Genomic DNA, 27,080 nt, shown 5'->3' with positions numbered 1-27,080 from the left:
GAAATGCAGTACACACTTTAAACAAAATCACATTTCACTTTAAAAATCATATCATCAATTGTGTGCAGCAACTGGCAACTTATATTAGCCGTTGCTAGTCAGGACTCCCAAATATATACAGTAGAAAAGCATGAAATGTGTTATTTGTAAAATGCTCATTTGAGTAGAGCGGCTTGAGCACATAAAGTAGATATGAACTTATTGAGGCATGATGCAAATTAGCGAGCATTAACAAAAATGAACAAGCATAAACTTGACAAAACACAAGCAAATTATAAGACCAAAAACCTACCTTTACTGTTGGAACTCCGTTTGAGTGATCGGTGCGAGGAGTGAGCATGTCACTCTTGACTTGAGCTTACCTTTCAGTGTCGACGATAGCTTGAGCAATTGGGAACAGCAGTTATTGTTTATGTTGAGCTGAGGCACAGATGAACGCTGCACATTTGTACACAGTCTGGCCTTTTGGATGGACACCTTGAAAAAAGAAATGAATTTAGAAAAGAGCAGACATTTGTTTCTACTCAATGTGTACACAAAGCTAGATCCACAAACAAGCTGAAAATCTTTACAAACTTATTTTCACCTGGTTTAGGGCTACATTCTTCGTTAGTGTCCCCACGATCACGGAGACAACTCCCGTCACTCCTCAGGAAGAGCCCTGGTCCGAGCCCTGGTCCGAGCCCTGGTCCGAGCCCTGGTCCGAGCCCTGGTCCGAGCCCTGGTCCGAGCCCTGGTCCGAGCCCTGGTCCGAGCCCTGGTCCGAGCCCTGGTCCGAGACCAGGTCCTTTGTAAAGATGGACGTTGCGTTCATTTATAAATAAAGAATGTACAGAAAATGACCTTTAAATCTAAACATCATGTTTTCAATGCTTCAGTGTGAATTGCCTAGCAACTGGCCATTCGATCCCTATCACGATTCGATTCGATTCGTCCCGATACGACCCTGTTGAGTTTTGCAAACAGAATTGACATAAAATATTAAGGCTTAATGTTCGATTAATGTAACATTCTTCCATGCTTAACGTGTGAACCCTAAGCCTAAGTAAGACGTTTTCAAAAATTGATGTTTAAACATCAATCCGGCCACATATCGAATCGATTCGAGAATTGCGCGTTCTAATATCACAATGTACTGCAGAATCGATTTTTTTAACAGCCCTACTAACTAGGGTGTCAGTGTTTAAATAAAATGTGTGTGCAATTGTGCATGCTGAAAGCCGTCGAGCGGCAGCACCGTATTTGCGGCCTAATGTAGCGAATTAGCATCAAAACAAACTTGTCTAATATCTTCAAAAACAGGCACTCGACTTACTCATGACAGCGATACAAGTACACAATAAGATGGTACAGAATGTTAATTGATCACAACTTACCTCAGGTCAGACAGATTATCCAAGTTTGCGGTCGAAAAATGGCTGCGTAGCACAAGTCCCTCTTAGGAGTCCAAAAAAAGGATGTCGTGATCCCTCCATCCGGAAAGCAGAGAAACTAACGCTAGCAAAAGGGTCCGCGTTGCTAAAGTATCAACCGGCAGCTGCGGAATACAGATGCTATTTTTGGAGCGGATGGGGTTTGATGCCAATTTGTGACAAACTGCGTCAGAGTTTGAGGCAAAAAAAAAAGAAAAGAAAAAAGATGCTACAATTATGACACTGAAAGTGGTCAGAAAAGGATTAAAGTCACAACAGGGCAGCGTTGCATCAAAAACAACAAAACCAGATTATGCTATCAATAGGATTGTCTGAGAAAAATGTAAAGAAGCCTTCCATCCAAACATTTTCAAGCGCAGTAAGGTTGTTGTTTTTTTTCCATTTTGTCTCTCATGGTTGAATAGAATAAAAATGACAAACCACTGTCATCATTTGAAGAGGGACAACCTGCACAATGGCGGCCTGACTCGATCGTGAACCATGACACGACTCTTTGCAATGCATGAAAGTTGGCTATTTGTTGCATTTATGGAGCATGATTGTCGCCAACAAATAGCTTCTATTTATGATATTGTCCATTGACTCAAAATGGACTCCCCAGAAACACGACATTGGCGCGTCTCAGCCTCACATTGCATACATATGACAACAAAAGCTGCCATCGAAATAGCATCAAAGACATGTATATTTCTATTTTGGCCCACGCGCTGTGCTCCATGTGGTCCTTTTTTTCCTTCTTTTTTTTTTTTTTTAAGTATAGAGCAGATTATGGGTTCCACAGCGGGTGCCCACAGGAAGGCCTTCCTAAAGACGAGGTGGCCACATTCTCAAAGAAATCCCTCAAGAAAATGTTCACACTGTGCACAATGTTACAGAAGCTTACTTCATTTTTTCAGCACAACATATTTGCCAACTGTTTGTTTCCACACATCTTTGTCGGCACAATTTGTCGTCTGCATAAATCAGCCAAACGTCATAAAGGAATGTGAAGCGGCCACAGCCTCAACCAAAGCCAAGTTCGCACACATTCATGTGTGTGTGCGTGTGTGTAACAGCTTGTCTGATTAATGAGATTACTTTTTGGATAATCCTACAAGAGCATGTTGAAGGAGGTCACACACAGAAGGTTACATTAATCACAGATAGATAGACCGACCGACAGACAGACAGACAGACAGATACTATCTATCCAAGATAGCTAGATAGATAAAGCCTTGTGAGAAACGGCTTATTTCTCAATAAAATGTTGTCATGTGACATTTTAGCTTAATTGAAAGCAAACTTGTGTGTTTGACAACTTACCTCAAATTGCTGCTGTTGCGCATCTCATCGTCCCTTTCTTCTCATCACGGCCTTTGAGAAGTTCCGAACCATCTTGTCTTTTTTTGTATCCGTTGAAAAAAGTCACCCAAGCCGAATTTGAAGCGAGCTTCTTGAAATGGCGCCAAACGCTCACTTCCGCAAACACTTTGACGTCATCACAACGCAAGCACGCACACCTGTGAGCTGCGGGAACGTGCTTACCGGATCTGTATGCCGAACAAAATCCGCTACTAGCCATTCTGTGGGGCTCCTCGTCTCGGAGTGGTACCGTCACTTGCCTGCGATACAGGTTGGCGTGGGTCTGCTTCTCCGCCAAGGAGACCATGTTTGTTTGTGTGCGTTTTTGTGTGAACTAGTGAAAAAAGAAAAACTAGCCATTCTGTGAGTTCGGCCGCCATGTTGGAAAGACACTACCGTCATTGGGGGTGATAATTAAATGGTCAACGATAGCAAGAGTGAGAAATTTCCATTACACACTATACTGTCATGAGTACATTATTGTACTGATTGTAAACACTTGATAAACAAATAATACAATCTTTAAGGTACAGGCCTATATATATATATATATATATATATATATATATTTTTTATGTTATTTTGTATATTGTGATAGGTTAGTCTGCCCCAAATTGCCCCTTTAGAGCAAGTGAACGCCACCTTTAAAACACAGTATATGGTATTTTTTATTTCAAATAGGAAATTGACAAGCACTCATCAGACAACACGTTAAAACTTTTTCTCTGCCGTCTGCATCGACTGGCTGTGCGGCCATTTAAAAATAAATACTTTTTCAGAATGGGGGAAAATAATATAGACAGAACACGTGAGGCTCAAACACGTGAGACGCACAGACAGGCAGACAGACTCTCCAAGTCGACCCTGACTCTCAAACCGGAAAAGTATAAAACAGCAAGAAAGGATTTTTTTCCCCTTAAAAATACAGAATCGTACAAAAACTTCTTTGCAATCACTGTAAAATATCAGCTGGCATTATGAGAGGAAATCAGTGTGTGTGTGTGTGTGCGTGTAGTAAGACAAAGGACAGAATGTGCTTCTGTATTGTACATGACATATTCACACGTTCCCTTGTTGTAACTGTAATGTACATTTTACAGTCCTCCGTCCAGTTGGTGGCGCTGTGATGGAGACGATCTCGATGTATGTAAAACAATACAGTCAAATATCAACACTTCGTCTCATTGAACAGGTCAACGTGGCCACGCGCAACGTTCACATTTTCCGTTTACAAATAAATCAACCAATGTTAATCAAAACTATTCTTAAAACGCTTCAAAAATAAGGTTGGGTTGTGGGGCAAAATAGTTATGGGACTTTTCAAGAAAGCAGGTTACAGTACAAAATGTGGTCCAGGTGTTAGCACATGTAGCATGCATGTGTGTTACGTTTGCCCTCTCATGCAAGCTCATACTGTATAAAAAGGCCACATGGCTTTTCCTTCACTTTTAAATGCATGTTTGAATCGCACTAACTGCTCCGACTGGCCTTTATTAAGGATGCAGAAATACATTTCCTCTGGTCCGTCTCAGCCCCCCCCCCCCCCAACGCCCCCCCGCCCGCTAAGCTATCATTCCACAAAACAAAACACATGACATTGCTCCTTTCTCTTCCTGGTCATAAGAACGTAAACAGGAAGGTTTTATGATGAGTCATCAAATTTGGTCTCCAAGCTCTGCCGACATGCAAAAATTCAAATTCTTCAATACATTTTCATGTCACTCATTCGTCTTGTGTATGTCATTTAAATGGACTTTTCTTGTGTGTGCCAAGCGAAATGTTTGAATTTTTCTGAAAACTCGCCAGCATAATTTGGACTACTTTTGTGACGAGTCGTCATTTTTGTGTTTCGTGACGAGTCGTCATTTGCTGCCAAGATCTCAAAATCGTCACCATTTAGCATCACTTGCCCTTTCATCAATTTGGACCAAATATCTGGCACAAGTCCATCTTTGGAAGGACCCTTGAAAATTGGCAAAAAGAAAACATTTGTAATTCAAATCAAATTTGTAATTTGAGATTTATTTTGTGGGTCCAAAACTGCACTTTGCCAAGTAAAATGTGCTTTGGGGGAAGAATATTCAAGATTCATCAACTTGTGGTGAGAATTGTTCAGTTCCAGGATTATTACGGCCGTTCCTGCTTTGAGACAACGCTAGCATGTCGGGATGTAACGAGAATGGCGATATCGTGGTATCGCGATATGAAAAGTGCCACCATATCGTCGTCGTCATGTCACGATATTAAAAGCAACACATCAGGTTGATTTCCTTTTGTCAGTTCTAGCACCCTCTAGTGGCTAGTTTTTGTTGGGTGCAGTTTAATTTTTATATGGGATGCTTTGGCTCTTCTATGTTTAAAATCCACGCGAATCATCAGATGAAGGGAACGTAATATGAATCCGTAAGTGGGGGAACTCAATATGTGCGTGCATTTGCCTCAATATTAAGTCTTATTAGAGATTGTGGGTTGTTTATATGCATTGTTGTTAAATGAGCTCAATTTTTAGTATGTACGAGCTCCTTTTTTTTTTTTTTTTTTGATATCGCCAAGCTCCCCACAATATTGTGACAATTATCGTATCGTATTGGATATCGTTACATCCCTACTAATCCTCTAAGGTGACGATGGTCGACATTATACGTGATTGGATGGAATCCTTTTCCGATTGCGACCAACTGCAGCGGATTTCTTTTCAGCGCGGTAGTCTGGCAAATTCTGCCTCGAGAGAACCAAAGGGGCAAAAAGTAAGCGGATGAAAAAAGGAGCAAAGTGGCGCTGGTCTGAAGATGGACGCAAGGTGCTTCTGGTTCCTCCCTTTTCTGCGTGAAAGCCGACGTGGGCGGGGACACGACGAGGAAAGATGCGACGCGTGGTCCGGCGGCGGCAAGTGTCCGTCCCTCAGGAGGGAGCGGTCATGTCCGGACAGCTTTGTCTGAAGTTTGCATAGAGGGTGAACGACGGAGCTGCACCGGAGCTACAAGAGCGAGCATGTAAACACGAGGCAGGCGGGAGTCGGGCCTTGTCTCCTTTTGCTTCCACACGTCCAAGGTTCAACCTCTTAAAGGGACACTTGACGCATTCAATGGTTTTCAGCAGTTAAAAAGTTCATATTTGGTCCAGAATGAATTTGATAATACAATTAACGCATTGACTCGCAGCCATTTTCTCAGAAGCAATCCCCTTCACTCCCGGCTGTTTTACTGGATTTGGACTGATTTTGCAAGACAAAATTGTGGAGAACAACAAATGCATTTCCCACTTGCTGGGTGGCGGAGTGGTAGCGTCACGTGCCTACGCTGCAGGTTGGCGTGGGTTCGGGGAGACCATGTTCGTTTGTACGTGTGCGTGCAAAAAAAAAAAAAAAAGATGACATCACCTGTGCTGAGGAAGTGGGTAACGACCAATCGTGGCTCACCTGTTTTCTGGGTTTGGTCGGCAAACTGAGCCGTGATTGGTCGTTACCGACTCCCTCAGCACAAGTGATGTCATCTTCAGTCGGTATTCATTGGACATGAAAAAAAAGTTATCAAAATCATTCTGGACAAATGATTAACTTTTGACTGCTGAAAATGGCTCAATGTGTCAAGTATCCCTTTAAGTGCAGAGCGGAGCCCTTCGCCCCCCCCCCCCCCCCCCACTTAACCCCCCTACCCCTCCTTTTTTTTTTTTTGAATGTCCATGATCTGTCAGAGAAAAAGATGAACTTCTAGGCACTGTTTGATTTCCAAGGCGATTTTCTCGTGGGTTCCGTCAGTCAGGTAGGAAGTATGTAAAGGGTTCTCCTCCGGGTCGGGCGGCTCGCGCTCAAGCCATGATCTTCTGCGGGATCTCGATGGAAGCCTTGACGAAGACGCAGTTGTCGCGGACGTAGTTCCTCTTCTTGATCTCCTCGTGCGAGATGAACTTGGGGTAGCCGAAGCCCAGCGTGCTCTCGTCCAGCGAGTTGCGGGCGCTGCACGGCTTCTGGAAGTTCTTCCAGTTGGGGTCCGGGTTGAAGGTCTCGGTGATGTGCTGCGGCTTGGACAGCGACGGGTCGCTCTGGTCCAGGATGGAGAAGGTGACCTTGTAGGCGAACGGCCACTCCAGGAGGTTGTCGTACTCGCCAGGCAGCACGCGGATGTAGACGGACAGGTGCGAGCCCTCGCCGCTGCCGTTGCCGTTGAGGAAGGCCGACACCTGCAGCTTGTAGCCGTAGCGGTGCGTGTAGAAAGGCGGGCTGAAGAACTCGTGGTTGCTGCGCAGCTTGGCCTCCTGCAGCTTGCGCGAGTAGTCGCTCAGCTTCCAGATCAGGACGCCGTCGTGGCTCACCGACAGCTCCTCCATCTCGCGCCGCAGCTCCAGGATCTCCTGCCGCTGGCGGCCCACCAGGTTGCACATCATGGTCAGGTGCGACTTGGTGCTGTCCTCCAGGTGCCGGCCGATGGCCAGCTTGGGGCACTAAGGAACCACACACACGCGGCGGCGTTAAACGCGCCAACAATGTCCCGCTAGCATGACGCTAACACGGTTAGCGTTGACAGTCTGCGTGGAGTAACGCAATTCCAATTTCATTCTTCAATTCCAATTTCAATTGGAATTGAGCCGAGGAAGCACAATTCAAATACCGCAGAACTTCAATGTCCGCGTTGCAGAAAGAAGCGCTCGGACTCACTCTGTGTTTGCAGCCGGCGTCTTTGAAGGGGCAGAGAACCAGGGCGCTGCCGCAGTTGTCTTTCACGTGGTTGGCCAGGTCCTCGCGGGCGATGTTGGGCGTGCCGCACTGGTTCGGACACTGGACGGGAAAGCGAGGGCAGTGGTACTGGTGGTTCTGTGGAAGAGCAGCCAGCGGGATCCGTTTTAAACACACAATCAAGCGACGCTGAATTGACGCTAAATCGAGTGACAGAAGCCCCTTGACGACTTCAAAGTCACTTTTCACTAACGAAATGAATTGAAATGCCATCAATGCACCAACAACAAATTATCCGTTTTTAATACCACAGTATTGGATAAAATCATAGAACTGGTCTGAAAAAGTGTCATTACTGTATATTGAGACAAGCAGAGAAAAGGGGGAAAAAATCCAGCTCGATTGTGGACATCCTCATTTGCCGTTCATACGAGCGACTCGCAATTCAATATCGGAATCGGCAACAGCCTCGAAAAACGATTTGTGCGACAGATAGCGGAGACGTGTTTTGTCGTGTGCGTTTTGAGCAAACTCACCTGGATGGTGTCAAAGACAAACTCTTTGCCGCAGTACTTGCACGGCTGCGTGCGTTTGGGACACTCGGCCACGCCGTGTTGTGACAGCAGCCGGCGCATCATCCGCGCCCCGCATTTGTTCTCGCAGTAGACGCTCTCCTGGGGACACACGCCCTGGTGGTTCTGGGAAACACACACACACGCACTGCATGAGCTACAAAATCAAAGATGAAAACGACATTTTAGAAAAGCTGTGACTTTACAAGGATTGAGCACAACTTGCGGCTCGCTGTCTTTTCGCAGAACAAATGATTCTACATTTGTTTTTATTTTAGTTTGCACCTTTTTCAAATGTGAACATTAGGACGATCTCGTAACATTCAAATCAATCATTTGTATTTTTTCGGTCCCTCTAAACATGCGATACAAATGTCGTCACCTGGTGCCGGCAAAATTTATTGAGCCATTGGACTTGCCGTAGGGAAACCAGGGAAAGATCAAAGAAAGGTGAAGCTAAACGAGGATGTAGAATGCTACGTGCTCCGAGGAGATGATTAAAATACTTTTTATTTGAAAGTAAGCTTCAACCAATTGTGTGTTGTTGTTTTTTCAAAGTTCAAACTGTTTTTGTGACATGCGGAAATAAGATTTTGTAGTTCTCTGTAGCACTTCATTGATTCCACGAGTGAAAGACATTTTTATACACGCAGGTAAAATAAATAAATAAATAAACATGTAGCGGTATCTTTAATTTAGATGATTTAGATGTTAAAAATTTTTTTGGGGGGGGCTAAGGTTGCCAACTTCTGGACCCAATATTCAACTCAACTGAGAGACAAAAGCCGAAGAATACACAGACACGGGTTTTAAAAGTAGCTGGAGAGGGAGATTGCAGATTGAGATTGAGGGAGACGCTTGAATATTGTGGCCTGGAACTTGCTTGCTTGTGATTGCTCGCCCCTCCCCTCCCCTCACATTTTATCCATCAGACTTGATGACAGCTCATTCGTTTTTTATGACGCTGACGATTTGATATTTTTATAGCTGTTGTTTATGATGGCACAGAGGAGCTGAGTATTGAGCCAACTCATTCCGGGTCGAACCAGGAATCGGCAACAGCTGCCACAAAAGCTCCTGTGTCGACAGCCAAAACTGTTAGCTAGCTAGCTAGCAGAAGTTTTTTTTTTTCTTGCTTAAGATTGAATTCTGAGAATAAAGTGAGAATCCTGACAAACTTTTTTTTTCTGTCTTCACTGGCCTTAATCCTTGCACATACAATCGCTCAAATGGCTATTTGGACAATACTTCCATTTTTAAGCATGGGCCAAATTGGGGGAGGGTCTCATACATGAGTTCATAAGAAAATCAGATGTGGGAGCTGCTAAAAAAAAAGAAAGAAAGAAAGAAAAAATGAGCGTCAGACCGCAGTTTGGACCGCTCATGTGAAGGTTTTGGCCGTATTAGAAGCGGTCACGTGACTCAGAGTGTAAACAGGGAAGTCGGGTTCTTTGAAAACCGATCGGTCAGCCGGCACGCTAAAACAAAGAGCACTTTTCATATCATTGTGTACTAATGACATCCCGGAGGAGGAAAGACAAACAGGCAGCCCCCCCCCTCCCTGTAAAAAAAAATTTACCTCGTAGGCCTCGCCGGTGAACTCGCTGCCGCAGAACTCGCACTTGACTTTGCGCTTGGGGCAGTCGTGCTGCAGGTGGTCCGGGAGGTCGCGGCGAGTCAGCTTGACCGAGCAGCGGTTGGGGCACGGGATCACGTTGAAGGCGCAGGTGGAGAAGTGGCCCTGGGGGAGGTCACGGAGGCAGACGGAGAAGAAGAATGCGTCACTTGCTCGCCAGTGAGTCGCCGTGAGTGAGCACAGTAGAAAAAAACAAGCGCGTCACTCGGGGTCAAAGTCAAAAATGAAACGCTGGATGAATAGAAAGTCATACTTTAGCTTCGACTCACATCTTTAATTTAACAACTGAGGAACCAGAAATCCAACTTTGGCTGGATTTGGTCCCTGCCGACTGCAACTGTCATCACTTCCTGCTTGTTGCCATTCGCAAGCCACCGCATAACAATCCATTTGAAAAGTTCTCTGCTGGTTTTGGAAATTTGTTGGGAGCCGTTGCTCATCTGCAACGTGAAGCGCCGTCCGCCCAAAGCGTTCCGAAGCTGAAATTTCCGCTTTTGTCTCAACTTGAAGAAATTGAACACTAATTTCAATTTTGTAAATCCCCGCCTCATCCATACTCCCGCAAACTCTCGCTAATTCCCACGGGAAGCGTCCAAGCGCAAATGTGAGCTTTTGCAGCCCGATCCGTTCTTTGGGCTCAACTGCCACCGCGCGCAAGAGAAATCCAGAGAAGGCCCGTCAATAATGCAAAGGGTGCAAATGTCACCTGCAGCTGTTTCATCTGGCCGGTCCAGCGGCAACCCTCCTCGCTGTGGATGCAGCGGATGGGCAGCGCCAAGATCTGCTGCTCCAGCTCCGGGTCCGGGTAGATCTGAAAAGTTAAGACAGAAAATAAAATACAAAATATCAAGCTGGAAGTGTGTCAAATTCATACATGAGAACAGATAGAACGTACGGACGGACGGACGCACGGACGGACGCACGCACGGACGGACGGACGCACGGGCGGGCGTCATATTTGAGCACTCTGCAAACGTCTCGCCGGCGCCGTTGACGCACAACGAGCCCTTATTTGCACGGCGGTGTCAAGAGGCAAAGACGCTGACTGCCAGTAACGACGTTTACCTCCCCCAAGGCGCAACCCGACTCAAGCGCTTGTCGTGCCTTTCTTTGTCTTTTTGTGTGCAATAGCAGAAAATCCGGTTAGCTGCACCCGCCAACGCTACCAGTCAATTATCTCCGCTCTACGAGGGGCCTAATTGAGTTTTTTTCCGTTTCCCGCAGTCGGCGATGCACTTTCGTCCGTTGAACGGGACGAGCTGCCGCAGACAGAAAAAGACGAAATGGAAACACTCACAAGGAGAATGCAGACGTCCGCGTGTGCGAAATCGTCAACTGCAGCTTGACTTCATTTCAACGGGCAAAAGCGATTCATGGAAGTCATTACGTTGGCAAGATACAACAGGGGTGTGAAGACTTTTGTGCTACATCTAATATTGGAAATCTGAAGCGTCAAATTCAGGTCCAAAAACGGGGAAAAAAGAAAGAAAACATACAGTTTGTGCTACATTGACAAGAGAATAAAAAAGAGGAAAATCTTTTGTTCTGCTGCCGGCCAAAGTTCGTCACACAATGCTGGAGGTTCAAGTCAATTCTTTTCAATGGGAAAAGTTTTGTTGCTGTGCCGTCAATGCGGCATTCTCGGCTACTCTGCCATCGTTTGTTTCACAAGATCACGCACGGCAAAAATACGATGACACGACATCACGTCTTCTCACGACGGATTCTACATTTCGGACATCGGAAGCAAATCAAGTGAATTTGGCTTTCTAATCATTTTTCAAACGGCAAACGAGATTTGTCATTTGTTGGATGATGTACATCGTTTGGACCTGTTTGAGCGGATTTGCTCACTCTGGCTAATTTCAAAATGAAGATCACATTTTTGAAGCGAGTCCAAGCTCGAGTAAAACGTGCGCAGCTCAATGTCATCAACGACGCAATTACGCGATGAGAAAAGTTCATAATCACAAACGCGACAAAATGAAGCACATTTGAAGGGAAATCATGCTAAATGAAAAAGAACAGTTGCTAATGCAAGATGGGAGTGCGGTGGGCCATATTTGCCCAAAGCGGGTCCAGAGACCAGAACGGAGCGGATGCAGCTTGTCCTACCTTGGCGTAGTCCAAAGGCAGCTGGTCTTCGGGACACTTGAAGACGCCCTCACTGCAACAACAAGACACGACACGCTGAGTCAAATCATCGGCTTGAAAGTCGGATCCGATCCATCCACACTTTGGCCAACTGGAGTTAACGTGCCAGACTTCGCTTGCGCTTTGGACTTCAACTTCATAACAAGGAAGTCGAGCACGTGCAAACGCTGCGTTCAATCAAATGTCAACTTTGAACCCAGCAAAGTTACACATTCGGCACACACGCGTGGCGCGAGTGTGCCTTTGTCTTTGCTACATTGTGGGGCCCATAAACACGGGGTTTTCCAGGTTTAACCCTAAAACGCCAAACGGATCATACAAGACCATTTTTTCATGAGTGTAATATATTTCTTTTCCCATTAAAACCCTGACGTATATGATCTGACACATGCATCGCACGGATAATCCATCAGAGGGCAGTATGACCCAGCTGACCTGGCAAGGGCGGCAAAACATTGGGGAGGAAAGAGACGAGGGAGCACCGGGGCATCACCCCAGGAACCCCAGGCCCGGCAGGGAAAGGTCCCGCTCGTCGGTTGTCAGTTCTAAATGTAAGCTGTATATTTTAAAGCATTGAGACCGTTTGTATCAAAAATGACACAAAAAATCAAAAGTCATATGTGGAAGTTGATTTTCAATTGTTTTTAATTAGGATCAATAAATACTCTATTTACAAAGAATGGGAATTTGATCTCATATATTTTATGGTTCAGGCTTTATAGGGTTAACTCGCATTGTTTTTGGTGGTCCCCACAAGTTCAGAATTCTTATTGAGGGTCAAGACTAGATTTTAGAGTTTAGCTTTGAATTGGGTTCTGGTTGAGGTTTGGGTCAGGAATGGGGGTGGCCAATCATTTTGCATGCTTGGAGTTAGGAAATGCATCAAGGCAATGATACAAAGACAAATGTGTGTGTGTGTGTGTGTGTGTGAGCGAGAAAAAGGGAGGGGGGGGGGGGGGTGTTAACGCACGACGAGACAGCTGTAATTGCCGTCCATTAGGGTCACCGTGTCAGCAGGGAGCCCGGCGACCAATTGACAAGCCACAAAGGCTTGTCGAAGAGGGTCAATCGATTGGGAGGGATTTGAAAGTCCACTTCGCACTGACACGTTATTTCCGCTCCGGCACGGCTGCGCGACGCCATCTTTAGAGCGGACTGAATAGGAAGCCTGGATTTGGTGGCGGCTGCTGATCCTGCTGATGGGAATTATTTGGGGAAAAGTCCGTTTGACTGGACTGCATGAGAAGAACGCAGGGCCCACCGACGCGGTGCCGGCGGGTACCAGGAAGGACCACATGAGTGGCCGCAGGAGAAATATTGACTTGATCATTTGAAATGTTCGTATTCGCATAAAAATGAAGTAGAGCATATTGTTGACATTGTGAGAAATCCTGAACCCGACCTTCACTTGCACGACGCACAACCACAAGCCCGCAAGTCGCGCCAACATTCAACCATATTTACAATTTCATATGGACCGCCATAGATGAAATATTGCCATGTTGATTTGATGAGCTGCTCGCAAAGCTCAACTCAACCGTCGTCATCGAACTGCAGCCCGAGCGTCCCGTTCCTGGCAAGTGGAACGCGACACCAGGCCAGCCAGCGGCGTGCCTTTTTTTTTTTTAAACCACAATCATTACAAATCCATCCACAAGTACCTTTTAAGCCTTGTTGTAAAACATTATTATATTTATTGTATATGCTGTATTTTGACCAGCCTCTTGCCTCACTTGCGTAAAAATAAGCAAATGGGCGTGTCGGAAGAATTCAGATGATGAGATGTTTTCTTTTAATAAGGTGGCACTTTTTTTTTCAGGTGGTGCGTTGTCATGCAATTCGCGGTTGACTGGTCGATTGTGATTGACGCATTGAGCAAACCTGCTCTCGCATAAACAAACATGTATGAATCCGTTTTTGGGACCAAGTTAAAGATGAAGTTGAGCTCAGCATGCCGAACACATTTGATGCCGTTATTGAAACGTGCTTGAGGGGCGGAATTTTGGAGAGAGGAAAAAAAATACATGAGATGAGGACCAGAAACTTGCCCAAAGGGACCTACAATGGTTTCTTGAAAGCAAAATGGTTGACTTGCTGTGTCCTAATGAAGTCAAGTGAATGTCGATGGTGGCAAAAAGAAGATTTTGCACGGATTCGCTGCCCCGACGGGCCCACAAGCGCCGCCCGCGCAAAGAAGAGATGTGAAGCGACAGGCCCTGCGCTCTGGACGCGGTGGTGATGTAAGCGCAGGCAGGACGGAGCCGGAGGGCCCCCACCGCCCCCCACCCCTCACCCTGTCCTGCTCGCACCCCCCACGTTTGCGTGTGCGCGCGCGACGCGCAGAAATGCAGACAGGCGAAAAGAGCCTCGTCACAGGCTGTCAGCGCGATTGCTTGGCCGCCAACGCGCGCTGGAGGGCCCATCGTGGCGCTGCTCGTCTCTTTGTGACAGCGCATTCGGGGTGGAAGGTGCGAGCGAGGGGCGAGCGAGGGGCGAGCGAGGGGCGAGCGAGGGGCGAGCGCGTGCTCCTCACGTGATCATGGGGACATCGGAAGGGAGTAGACAGCAAAAGATAAGCAGAAAGGACAGAGCCGGCTTTTTAATGAGCATCTTTGACAGTAAATCAATGATCGCCACAATTGGATGACCTACAAAAGCAAGCATGGTGAAGCAGCATTTAGCTGTTACGCTGCATGCAAATGGAAATGCTTTTAAATACAGTTTAAAAACAAGGCTTTTCCATATATCTATGATGATTAACACTCCGGTTAGGTTGGTTTGTCAGGAACAACAATAATGTTGGATCCAGGCCATATTTTGTGATCCAAAGCGCATCCCAATTAATATTATTAACTGCAACTTTTTCCACTGAACCATTTCTTTAACTTTGAAATGCGGTACGTCTGTTTGACTCTCATTTAGAAATGATCCAAAAGAAACATATGTTAAAACATAACTCGAATTAACTCTTTGCTTTCAAATGAATTCCTTGCCAAAAAAATGGAGCAATTGTAATGAAGAGATGCACAGAATGCAGCACGCAAGATCTTCAGAAACACACACTAAACGTCAAGCCACCCCAAGATTAAAAACCTACAAAGGTTGTCTCCGTCGTGAATTATTTGCGAGAAACTGGAGAAATTGTACCAAGCAGATACACTGAATGCAATTTTCAGGATTTTCTCATTAGCACGGCAGAAGCTGTCACAATTGCACTCAATCCGGTTGCCTCGCGATCACAAACGCGCAATTGTTTACCAGGAATTGTCTCGACAGTTGACAGAGCAGAAGCAAGGAATGCAGTCGAAAAAAAGCCCACTCGTCATCACAAACGTACGATTGTCTTGTGGGACTGAACAACCACGTTCTGGAAAAATCATCTCGAGATGATCCGAGTCTCGTGGATCAACTTTCTCAAGTTGAAAACGCCACCTTTTCTTTTTTTAACCATGTGCTTAGTATCTATTTTTTTACTACAGAAAATAAATCTGGGTTTTCAGCTTTTGTATCAAGTCGACTTCCATTTTGTTACTTTGCCAACAGGAGCAAAAAAAAAAAGAAAAAAGGAAGTGAAAGGAAAAAGGAAAAAAAGCACTACTACAACTGTGTGTGTGTGTGTGTGCGTGTGTGCATGTGTGCATGTGTGTGTGTGTGCATGTGTGTGTGTGCGTGTGTGTGTGTGTGTGTGCGTGTGATGTCTGGCCCATTTCCCTGACTTCCAACTCCACCAGGGAGCCAATGCGGAGCAGATAGCCTTGCTTCCCCAAAAAAAAAAAAAAAAAAAAAAAAAAAGCACATTACTACGAGCTGTGCAAAGCATGAAAGAAAATATCTGCACTTCCAAAAACAAATCAAACCTTAGCAAATGTGAGGAGAAGAAGAAGCAGTGGTGTCAATTACTGCAGCTGAGACAGATTCATTGATAAAAATAAAAAAAAAAAATCGATTGCTTTGAGTATAAGTGAGATCAGATTCCTTTGAGATGACAATTTCACACAATTATCTTTTTATTTTTTTTTTCTAAACAAGGCAGCTCACATTTGGCACATTAGTAAACGTAAAAAGTTGAGTTTTTTTCTTTTGCTAAAAACCCCCCAGCATCAGTTAACTGCTTTTTTCCACTTTGTGAAATGACGTCAGAACAGAAACGAGCTGATGTTAGCCAGGCTAGCTAGCTAGCGAGTCGAGTCCATAATATTGATTTTGGCCAAGTGTGGAGGCGCCAACTCTCGTAGGTGCCTGTTTATTATTTATTTACAATTCTGAGCCAATTTCAAATCAAATCATTCCTTCCTGCCTTTACGCTTTCTCGACTCCAGTTGCTATCTTGCTCTGTTAGCATGTTAGCATCCGAGATAAGACAATTTCTTCAAATTTAAAAATAAAAAAAGATTTTTCTTTTGTAAACATTTACCGACCAATTCAAACCATTCAAGCTTCAAACAGAAAAACTTTTTTAAGCAATCTTCCAACTGCCAAAACTTGAAATTTCGCTGTCAAAAAATGCGGCTTTTGTACTTGCAAGGGTCAGTAGACACATTTGAAATGTTTGCGTATTTAACAGAAGTGGGCATTCCATCAATATTGACAGAAGGTCCGTCAAGCCGTCAATGATGGAGACCCGTGTTGTTGACGGTTGACGGCAAACTTTGAAAAATGGACCGTTTTTGTTGCCGGAAGTGAGCTTTCGTCAATGACGGAATGCGCTGACGAATGACGAAATCATTGATGGATGGCAATGGAATGACAAATGACAAAATGGCGGATTGACGATTACAATGCGGTGCGGCTTGAGAAACAATATTGACCGACTGACGATGTCGACGATTGATGACACGCCCACCTCTGGTATATAAACGTTACCTCGAATGCATCCAAGAGTGATGAGCGGCAGTCCGGCAAATGGGATTTCCTATTGGAAGTTTTGCCAAACGCAAAATTCCCAAAAGGAATGAGGGGGAAAGTCGTCGGCCTCAATGGCTGTTTTTTCGCCACAACAACAGAAAGTGCGTTTGCAAAGAAGAGCTCGGCACGTGTGAAATTTGGCTGTTTCATCACAGATGGCGCGTCTAATTTTAGCCGGGGCCTCACAGGGCAGATTGGAGGGATTGGGGGGGGGGGGGGGGTGATATGTGCGGCGCGGCCACGCTAATCCGGCGGAATGCTGCCATCCGGGTGCCAAAGCATGGCCTGGCCTATTAAGAGGTGCGTCTGCCAGCGTGGACGGACGGACGGACGGACGGACGGACGGACGGACGGACGGACGAAGGCTCGACGCAGGCTCGTCTGGTGCTAATGTTGGAACGCTGGAGTTTTTTTGGGTTTTTTTTAAATACCCAAAACAGTATGGGTGGACGTTCCTGTAAAAAATACAGCAGCTTTGTGACGGCGAAATAGCGCAGCTCGACCACTAATATCTTGAAAAGGCCACTTTCCGAAAAAAAGATCTATTCAATCGGATTTGTGTATTGAAAAAAGAAAATCTGATTTGATTTGAAGAAGTCCTACTCCAAATTATATTTACAAAAAGACCATCAAAAAATACCAAATAAAATCATCATTGGGGGATTTTTGTCAATTTGAAGGCCATATTTCTTGAGCATAACATTAGATAGCTACGTGTCCATTTGTGCATTTTTTTCTTTTTTCTTACATTAATACTCATGTACATCAGTGATTCCCAACCAGATCATCATCATCATCATCATCATCATCATCATCATCATCACGTGCCACAGGAAATGATCCAATGTCAATTATTTGGATGAAAAATGACTTTATGCATCTATATATATATAAAGACTGCTGATCATTGCACGCTGGTATGTGAGGTGTGCACGCACGTCACATGCGTCTTGGGGGTCCAGTGCTTTGGTCTCCATGGCAACCGGGACGGGAGGAGAGAGGATCTTTTTCGGGAGCAGCTGGCAGACAGTACGCAAAAACGCTGGCTGACAAAACGCGCCGCCCGGCGCACATGCACGCACTCACTCCGAGTCTTATCAGTGGGATTCAAGTTCAAATCCATCAAGAGACCCCCCCCCCCCCCCCCCTTCTGCACGCATTCACTCGTCCGACGGGCCAGCGGATGCAATTTCTTTGTCTGCCGAGGCGCTGACGTGCGATTGGCCTTCCTTTGTCTCCAAGCGCCTCGACTGCATTGTTTTGCTCAAACTGTCGGCAGATCTGTGACGTGATTTGGCTTTTATTTTTTCCCGTGACAACAAAACCGATGAGGACACGTGTTGCTGGGGAGGAATTTTTCGTTTAAATTTGAAATATGGTTCTGTATTGCAAAATCTAAAATAGTCACGTCAATGTTACATCACACTTTTTACTCCAAAAATATTTTGTAAAAAAAATGATGAATTTATGAATTTTTGTTTTGAATTAAATGTGTTACTTTTTAAAAACGCATCTAAACACATTTCAATATTACACATCATATGTTTTTGTTTTTTTAATCTCCCCTAAAAAGTATTGAAAACGTCACATTTATAATTTTAAATTACCATAAAATTCAATGTTACAAACATACCAGTCTATTTTTTTTTTTAATTAAAACTTGTTTTAAGATGAATGATGCAAGACACCATATTTTTACTTGTTAATAATAAATATATAAAGTTTGACATTTTGGACTTTTCGAAGAGAAGAAAGCGAGCCGAACTGTGCTGCTTCCAAGTGACTGGCAAACTATCAGAGTCCATAAAACAAGCGCTCCTTCATCCCAGCCCTTTGCTGCACACCTGCCGTCCTTCCCGCCATTGCATCAATAACCTTCCGGAAAGGCGACTCGCCAGTGCCGTAAAGGAGCCATTGAGCATCCGCCTCCGGGGACACAAAGCATACCACCCCCCCCCCCCCCCCCGCCCCCTCCCCCGCCAAATGCAAAGAGACGAACGCGGCCGCCGTTGGCAGGAAGGCAAACAAGACAAAAAGGAAGCCGGGATCGTCAGCAATGAGCATTCATCAGCTGAGAGGCTTAACTGCTCCGACCGCACCTGTCGGCCCACAGAGGAACCTTTCACTGGGGGGCAGGTGCCAACCCCCGTACCCCCCCCCCCCCCAACCCTGCAGCTTCCGGGGCTTTCCGCTTGCCTCCCACAAGATTCACTTTCACGCACGCACATAAGTCCTGCAGCAGGAAAAAAGTTGGTGGCGTCACAAAAGAAAAACACAGAAAAAAATCCCCCAAAAAACATTATAATAATAAAATGATTCTGAATATCAGAAAAAATAAATATTGAAAAAAAACGAAGCCCCCCAAAATGTACTCAGAAGACCAGATCTTCTTTTTTCTTGTTTTAAGTGAATGCATTCCACGTCTCTAGTTATTCATTTTGGGAACAAGCCCACGGGCTCCTCGTGGTCTTTGAGGGTCAACACGGCGGTGACCCCTGCGCTAACCCAGTCAACGTTAGCTCAGCTAACGTGGGTCGTTCACGTCTATAGCCGTCAATAGCAGTCAATGAGTTTTGGGACGAAACCCAAAAATTGTCTGGACCGCAAAACTCAATTCATTGATTATATTAACCCCAAAGAAGACGTTTGTGTTTGTTGGACAAAAATGTCTTTGTTTTGCTTTTGGAAGACAAAAAAATCCACATCTGTCAGACAAAGTGGGTAAAACAAGCGCACCCTGGCCGTCTCATTTCTGTGGGAGCTGAAGCACGTGCGCGCCGCCGCGAGCGCGTCTGCTTGCTTGAGCGTGACCGATGACCCGAACGCAAGACGGACACATACAAGACATGACGTCCATTCGTCACACGCAAGCGCCGCTGCAAACTTGGCGACGGGCACCGCCATCACCTGCACCGATTGGCCACTTGCCGCGTGCGTGCGTGCGTGCGCGAGTGCGAGTGGAGGCGGGGCCACGGCGCTGGAATGTTTTTTTCCACAGCGCTCTTCAAGGGCTGCTGATAGACGAGGACAAGTTGAGGCATGTCCGTCCACAGGCTGGCTCGCTCGCTTTGTCACTTTCTTTTCCACTGGACATTTGCAGATCATTTGATCAATAACCTCCGCCGTTCATTTGCCAATCAATGACATAAGAATATTTGAATGGCGGTAGTCCCGCCTCCATCACATTCCAGACCATCCCTGCAGCAAATCAAATCTGCCACGTAGAAATTCCCCATTTCAATACTTAGGCTGGTTTGCACAGCACGTACGTACGGCAATTCCATTTTTTACCGTCAAACTTTTGAACTAGAGCAAATACACGCATCAATTAACAGCGAACAAGCGCAACAGTTAAGAAAATATTGTATTATATTATTGCATTCTGTAGGTGTAAAAAGCAGGATTGAAGAGGATTTGACAGTCAATCTTCAACCGTGCTGAAATACAGTTCTTCTTTCAAATGGTCTCAAGCTAAATAAGTGTGAAACTATCTAGTGGTCAACAGTTGAATTACAACAAATGTAAACAAGAGTTTGACCAAAATGGAGTTATTCATTTGATTTAAAAAAATTAAATTTGCCCAACAGCCGGAACGCGAACACGTAGCCCAAAGTGTATTTGGTACATTAGCATTCAAACATTTAGAATTCTTTGAGGAAAAAAAAATATTTCTAATATTTATGTCATGCAATATTTTTGTATTTCTTGACATGTGAAACATTTGTTGATATTTGGTTGAAAGTGGACACGGGGACAATTTGTTTGTTGTCTTTTCCACAATTAGTGAAAAGTTGAACCAACAACAATCGACAACAACAACACGTACGCCATTTGTTGACATTTGAAAGTTTGATGTTTATCCCCCGACAGCCACCCCCCTCCCCCCCCCCCCCAGCCATTTCCAAAGCCGACTAATGGCCGCCTATCGGGTGTCAATGTCCATTTCCTCCTTGCCGTTGAAACAAAGAGATTTCCTGGGCTGGCTTGGATTACGTTCACAAACGTGAGCTCACAGCCTGATCCACTTACTTTTTTTTTCCTTCTTTTTTTCATTGCTTCTTGCTGAGGAATGTGCTCGCTCGCATTCGCTGCGTTTGCATCACACCAAACACATGCGACTTCTTTTCGGGTTCGGCTTGCAAAGTCGGGTTATCGAGGATTTTTAGATTGAACTTTTCTTTAAAATCAGGTTTAATGTCCAAAGAAGGGTTTGGTTAGGGTTTAAAAGAACACTTCCAAATTAACGTTGACAATTCTGGGGTTAAAGGTTTGAAATTTGGATAAGATTTCCAAATCGACTTTTAACTTTCAGCGTTGGGATTATTTAAGTAAGGTTTCAAGTGAGTTTCAGAGCAAGCTGAGGGTTTTTAGTTATGGATTCAAAGTAGAGTTTTTAACAAAGGTTGGAGATCCAAATGAGGCTTTCAAGCCATGGAGAAGGTTTAAAATTCGGATTTCAAGCCAAGGGTTCGGGTTTCAATGGACGCTTGTGGTTGGAACCGAAAAGTGAAGAAAGTGCATTGAAGGCGTCGGCCAATGAAGAGCGACGAGGCGTCGAGCGAGCGCAACCCAAACAAGCGCGTCTCTGTGCGCCACCATTGGGGACGTGAGGGCTGGCTCCGCCCCTCCGGAAGCCCCTCCTGCTGGGACACCTGCAGGGGGACTTGCCGTCAATGTCTCTCAATGTCCGTCCGTTTTTGCCAGTCGGGCTGCATTTGGCCGCAGCTGCCAGCCGGCGCCGCCGACGCGGAACGCAGTTCAGCACGCATCACATGCAAGAAGGAAAAAAAAGGAAAAGCCGGACGAGAGAAACTTGCACTTTTTTTTTTCCTGTATCAAGTTTGGACGCATGAAGTTTGCGTTTTGGTTAAGTCCATCACAAACACATTCGCAAGCAAAATTCAAAGCAGCTGATTAAAATTTGTCATCGGAATTAATCACATGATTTCGTGGATGCTAAAAAATGAGTGACGCTAAAGGAACTTTAAACGAGCTCAAAATGAACGCACTCGTTTTGATATTTGCTTCATGAAATTAGCAACGGGATAAGATTTCACACAAAAAATAATAGTCTGGCAAAATGTTGACTCGTCAATTTTGAAAATCCGATGACGGCTCGCGGAGAAATGGCGGAGGCTAATGGATGAATTGAGGCAGTGGCTAAGCTAACGCTAGCATTCCAGGCATGAAATGAGCCAGCGAGGCTAACAATTGAAGGATGATTCATGTTGCAGTCATGCGGCGCGGCAGCATTCTCGGCTTGGACTAGACGGGCCTGGATGCGGCGCAAGCGGGAAAAGGACGCGTTGGCTTGAACACGAGTGGCAGCGGAGCGCCAGACAACTTGGCGGGGATTCCGCCTTGCCTGCCGCACGCCGCTCAGGTTTGCTTCCACTTTTCGGTCACATTTTCTTTCAACTTTGGTCAAGTTGCCATTAAAGGGGAAGTCAACCCCAATGTGTTGTTTTTTGCCAATCATCTGTTCTATGCAGCCTCGCTGGTCTAAATATGGCATCCTGGTTCATATTTGCGTTTGTGGAATGTGAGTGAAGCAGCAAAATCCAGCCATTGTGATCCATCTAAGGGGGCGGCCATTTTGCCACTTGCTGTTGACTGTAGATGACATCGATGTTGCTCAGGTCTTAGATAACAAAAAAAACAGCACAGCTTCAGAAAACAGGTGAGCTGTGATTGAAAAAAAAAAAGCATATCGGTCAGGCCCTAGTGGAGACCATTTTGAATAGATTAGACCTTCTTCCGCATTCAGTAGAAAAAGCTCCAGAGCCGTGTACTCCATCTTTCTGGCATCCAGTAAAAGAGTTCAACTGAGAATATGCAGGGTCGTTATTATTAGTGTATCGAGCATTCGAGTTAAAAGAACCGGTAAAAGTTCCCATCTGAACTTTCCACACACGCAAACGGGTTGCTTTTGTTTTGGAACGCCAACAAAACAAGTTTCCAAACGCGGCCCAAGTCACGCGCTGCCTGGTAGCCGGCGCACTTCACAAGATTCGCACGCCACGCCGGGACGTCCAGACATGAGCGCCGCCGCCGCTAAATCCCCTTGACACCTTCGCCGACCCCTTGACCCAGTAACAAGCACACACACACACACGCACGGACACACGCACGCACGCACGCACGCACGGGCAGGTCAACTGACTTCGGCAGAGGAAGTCGACGTCTCAGCTCGCAGTTCTGCTTTTCCACAAGCATTTAGCATCGATGACGCGAGTGCGGCTTCCTCACATTTCATCACAAACGCCGTCATTGGATTCTGGCTTCAGCGGCGCAATCGGCAGCCATGTTGGCAGCCATGTTGGCAGCCATGTTGGCAGCCATGTTGGCAGCCATGTTCCTCTTTCCCCGCCGAGCTTTCAGGTGGGCTTTGACTTACAGTCAACGTGAGAGCCCTTCTTTATTTTTTTTAATGGTGATGAAAAGAGCAGCAAACCAGTTTGGCTGAACTCAATCGGCCCCTCAGTAAAGGCAAACAAAAACCGCAACAATCTATATATAAAAAAAAAAACTTTTGAAGATTTTGGGTGGGTATTTTTAGGAGTTGGTGTCAGTAGAAAAAAAAAACCTGTGGTGAGCTAGAAACAAGAATCGTGCGGTCGGTCGATGAGAGGCTTGAAGACAGGACAAGAAGACGAGAAGATTGAAGGCAGTTGCGGACGGCCAAGAAAAACGACCGTCATACAGTCCCCGTCAAAAGTATTGGGACGCCAATCGCGTTGCTTTTCTTGTATAATGACCACATTTGGCTTTCAGAGCACATTTTGTATTTTGTCGAAGTGATCATTTAAAAATATGAAATTTGGCAGAGATTCGTAGAAGCAAAGTGTTGCATATCGGTATTCACGACATCGTTAACATGATCAATGTCCTTCGTGGTTGGGTTGACAGACTTTTTTTTTTCGGTTTGAGGTGTGTTTAGTACAGTCTCATGTGCTCAACTATGAACAAAGATGCCTTTTTTTTCCTCCAGCTTGAGCAGCAGATTAAAAGGTGAAGCCTGGCGATGGCTCGTCTGACCCCGAGTGAAAGATGCCTCAGTGCTCCCCGCAGAAGGAGGCTGCGGCTAATCCTTGGCTGGAGGCAAGATTGACCCCCCCCCCCCCCCACACACACACCACCAACACCACCCCAAAGCCACCTACCGCCCCCCTTACTCCTTGAACTGACCCCGTCTGACCTATCCCCGCACAGTACACTGTTGTGCCTCCTCTCTTCACATCCGAGGCGGGCCTGGAGGGCCTGGAGGGCCGGAGTCCTGCAGGTTTTGCATGTTTTCGTTCTCCCGCACAGCTGATCTATGATCAGCTCATCAGCATAAGCCTGATAACGATCCTGTTGATTGGAATCAGCTTGTGTTGGAAGTGAGAAACCTTCAAAACCTGCGGGACCCGGATTGCCCACCTCTGCTTTCCATGCTTGCCACCTCGGGGCAAAATTGACGATGGATTTGCAAGATCGGCGGACAAATCGACTGAGCAAAAATACAAGTTGCCGGCTCAAAAGCTTCTTAAGTGTTAAAAATTGGAGGCGAAGGTGGCAAATCCAGGTCCAGAAAGCAAAAAGCCTGCCACAGCTCATGTGCTAGCTCTCATGGTGCTCTTAGCTGGCTAGCATCTGCGGCTAAAGCCAAACTGTGGCTGGGTTTTTACTTTCTGGACCTGGAACTGCCACCTCTGATTGGGGGACAGTCGCGATGTCTTTGAATCTGGAACCATCCACAGAAAAAACGCATTCAGCAAGATAGCAACCGTATTCGTGTTTATTCGTTCTGTAGCTTAAAACACACCAAATCATCTTTCCCCACTGAAATGAATGGAAATGTCGTTAATTTGTTGTCAAAACAAAAAAAGTGTCATTTGCTTTTATTAAGAGGAACAGAACTGCTTTAAGTATTACAACTCTGCTACATTGATGCTATTTGTTAGCATGCTAAGCGGACATTTCTAAGGCAAAGATTTGTGTGTGTGTTTTTTTTTTTTTTTAATACTCAACATGTAAGCTAGTGCTGTGTTCAAGGAGCGAAAAGGTGCAGGTATGATCCTGGACATTGCAATTGACTTACAAGTCAAGATACGGCAGACACATTGAAAGGGACGTTACTTCAAATGTGTAGCGTAGACGCAAACGTCTTTAGTAGAAACGGGACGATTCCACACTCCCGACTCGTCGATGACGACGTTGCAACCTTAGGAACGACACGCGCTTTCTTTTTCAAGACTCCATCGTCATCATAAAAAGGGGGCCGGCACTTCTTCCATCTCGAGTGTCAACGATGCAATAACAGAAGCCGAGCGTAAAGGCTCGCACCGCGATAACATGTCGTTTGATTCCGTAGACATCCACGCCGGAAGTGCACAACTTGACGGATTCCGAGCAAAACCAAAAAGTCCGTCTCGTCCACTTGATTGTACGACTGAAGGCAAGACCAGACAAAGCGCATTCCTGGTTTTGCTTTTCTTAGATTACATGCGAGTGATCCAAACCTCTTATGGATTCCAAGGAACAGGAATGTCGAACAGTTTAGGTTCTTTGCTTTTCAGCGGCTGATGACGCAGCATCAGGTTAACATTCGCAAAGACAGGACACCTAAACCATGATGTCGTTTGTCGTCTTCTTTTTAAATCCGCGAGTCAACAGTGATTCAAAACATGTCCTTGATCCAACGGGAATGGAAACGGTTCAAGCAAAACAGTTTGACAAAAACAGAACATTTAAAAGCTACTGTCGCAATGACGTAATGAAACGAATGAAAACGTTATGAACGAATTCCACCGTATCGCAAGCGTCACAGGCTCGCTTCAAGTGTCAAAACAGAACCGTCGACAAACACTGCACGCCAACATACAATAAGGCGGCTTTTTTCTTCTTCTTCTTCTTCTTAAAGTCCATCGTTATCCAAAAGCAGTTACTTATTCTCTGACAGAATTAACAGTTAAATGGTACAAAAACAGAACATTCACAATGACAAGCCACGTCAATCTTTGGGTTTGGACTGTTCTGGTGAAAAAAAGACAATCTTTTTTTTTTTTTCACTCATTCTGGATGATTATAATTTGAATCACTTTGAATCAAAGTAACAAACCCAACAACCATTGATCCAAAAATAAGTCTTACTGACTTACTTAATACTGATTTTAAATCCGTTTTAACATCAACTTAACATTGGTAGTTTGTGCTGAAATGACAAAACGATTATCTACCACTACTACTAGTAAACACGTCTTGTAAAGCATCCATCAACAAAATGACAACTCACAATAACATCTTCACAGACTTTGCCAACAACAGCTTTTAATCATCCAGACTAAGAGCGTAGCCGATTTATTACACACACGCCTCAATTTCACCATTTAGCCCATTTTTCCAATCACAGATTTTTAAAATGGCGTACTCAAATTCATTCGATGTTATTGGCCAGCCCACTTCGAATTGTCCTGTACGACCGCGTAGGTCACTACTCCATTTGCTTTTAAAAATCCAGTGAGCTGAAACTTGAACCGAATCCTGCAAGACGTCCAGGCACGTGCAGCAGTCAAGTGTCAAGAGAACCTTTGACCTCCCCTCCACACCTCAACACACAACCCTGTCGTTTCTTTCGTCCTGCGGTCCAAGCTGTTGTGGATTCCGCGAGAAGCCGCCACAATGACAACAGGCTGGACGGACGCAATGTTGTTTATGTTTGTTGACGTTTAGGGACCTCGCGGAATCGGTCACGCTTGCTCGATGGTCTCTCGGCACTGGCGTCAACAACACAACACAACACAACACAACACAGCACCGTGGAAAGGTGAGCAGGACACGCAGGCCACGCCTACGCATCCCTTTATTTACCCAAGCTCAACCGAAACTGCACAGTATCAACGCACGCGCGCGCACACAAAGCGACTGCTCGATCGACGTCGGCGTACCTGAGGAATTCTTGCAGGCAGGTGTCACAGAAGCGGTGGCCGCAGGTCGACACTTGCACGGGCTCCCGCATGGCCTTGCTGCACAGCGGACACTGGAAGCGTCGCTTGGGCTTCTCCAGGAACTTGTAGTCGAAGCCGGGCATGGTGGCTCCTTCCACGGCGGCTCGGCTCGGCTCGACTCGGCTCGGCTCGGCTCGGCTCGGCTCGGGCGTTCTCTCGGCCTGGCGCACGTCCCTGTCTTTGCGGCTCCTTTCTTGCGCTTCACGCCGACGAAGGGCTCATTTCACGTCCGAACGAGGGCTCGCTCTCCCGGGTGGTCGCCTCGCCCCCTCCGGCATACGAAAAACAACAAAAGCCGACGCCAGGCTTAAATGTGCAGGAATACGAGCGGACTTCGGTGGGGGTGAAGGTTGTCGTTGCTGCTGACAGACTGAAGCC

General features: G+C 45.7%; 2 protein-coding genes and 1 long non-coding RNA gene across 4 annotated transcripts in view; all 3 read right to left on the bottom strand.

The window, feature by feature from the left end:
- LOC144051804 (transmembrane protein 87A) overlaps window positions 1-2,861 on the bottom strand; it is a 49,518-nt gene extending 46,657 nt beyond the window's left edge. Inside the window, exon 1 of one of the 2 annotated variants that reach the window (XR_013294042.1) lies at window positions 2,736-2,861. Coding sequence is in view for 1 of the 2 variants with exons in the window: in XM_077565249.1 (XP_077421375.1) it covers window positions 2,736-2,758 (23 nt within the window). In the remaining variant the exon portion in view is untranslated. The remainder of the gene's footprint in view (window positions 1-2,735) is intronic. The other variant, XM_077565249.1, reaches the window with a different exon arrangement.
- Window positions 366-1,536, bottom strand: LOC144051805 (uncharacterized). The gene is made up of 3 exons (XR_013294043.1): window positions 1,377-1,536; window positions 587-787; window positions 366-477 (listed from the first exon to the last, which is right to left on the bottom strand). It is a non-coding gene; the product is annotated as an uncharacterized LOC144051805 (long non-coding RNA).
- A 3,581-nt stretch (window positions 2,862-6,442) lies between the features above and the next one.
- On the bottom strand, window positions 6,443-26,789 carry traf4a (tnf receptor-associated factor 4a). The gene is made up of 7 exons (XM_077565248.1): window positions 26,643-26,789; window positions 11,770-11,821; window positions 10,361-10,465; window positions 9,598-9,759; window positions 7,983-8,144; window positions 7,429-7,584; window positions 6,443-7,214 (listed from the first exon to the last, which is right to left on the bottom strand). Exons 1-7 carry the CDS (start codon window positions 26,783-26,785, stop codon window positions 6,582-6,584), a joined length of 1,413 nt encoding a protein of 470 aa, XP_077421374.1. The 5' UTR covers window positions 26,786-26,789; the 3' UTR covers window positions 6,443-6,581.
- Between the last annotated feature and the right edge of the window lie 291 nt (window positions 26,790-27,080).

The sequence above is a fragment of the Vanacampus margaritifer genome, chromosome 5 (assembly GCF_051991255.1).
Source record: "Vanacampus margaritifer isolate UIUO_Vmar chromosome 5, RoL_Vmar_1.0, whole genome shotgun sequence".
In the NCBI taxonomy this organism is placed as follows: domain Eukaryota; kingdom Metazoa; phylum Chordata; class Actinopteri; order Syngnathiformes; family Syngnathidae; genus Vanacampus; species Vanacampus margaritifer.
The sequence above is the reverse complement of the archived record's forward strand: the minus strand, read 5'-3'. Positions and strand labels throughout refer to the sequence as shown.

Bases quoted from the DNA above. Each gene is read 5' to 3' on its own strand.
- traf4a (XM_077565248.1), bottom strand. From the start codon at position 26,785: ATGCCCGGCTTCGACTACAAGTTCCTGGAGAAGCCCAAGCGACGCTTC. The intron at 11,822-26,642 runs GTACGCCGACGT...TTGTTGTTGCAG, and splicing joins TGCCTGCAAGAATTCCTCAG to TGAGGGCGTCTTCAAGTGTC. The intron at 9,760-10,360 runs GTGACATTTGCA...GACCTCCCCCAG, and splicing joins GCCAGATGAAACAGCTGCAG to GGCCACTTCTCCACCTGCGC.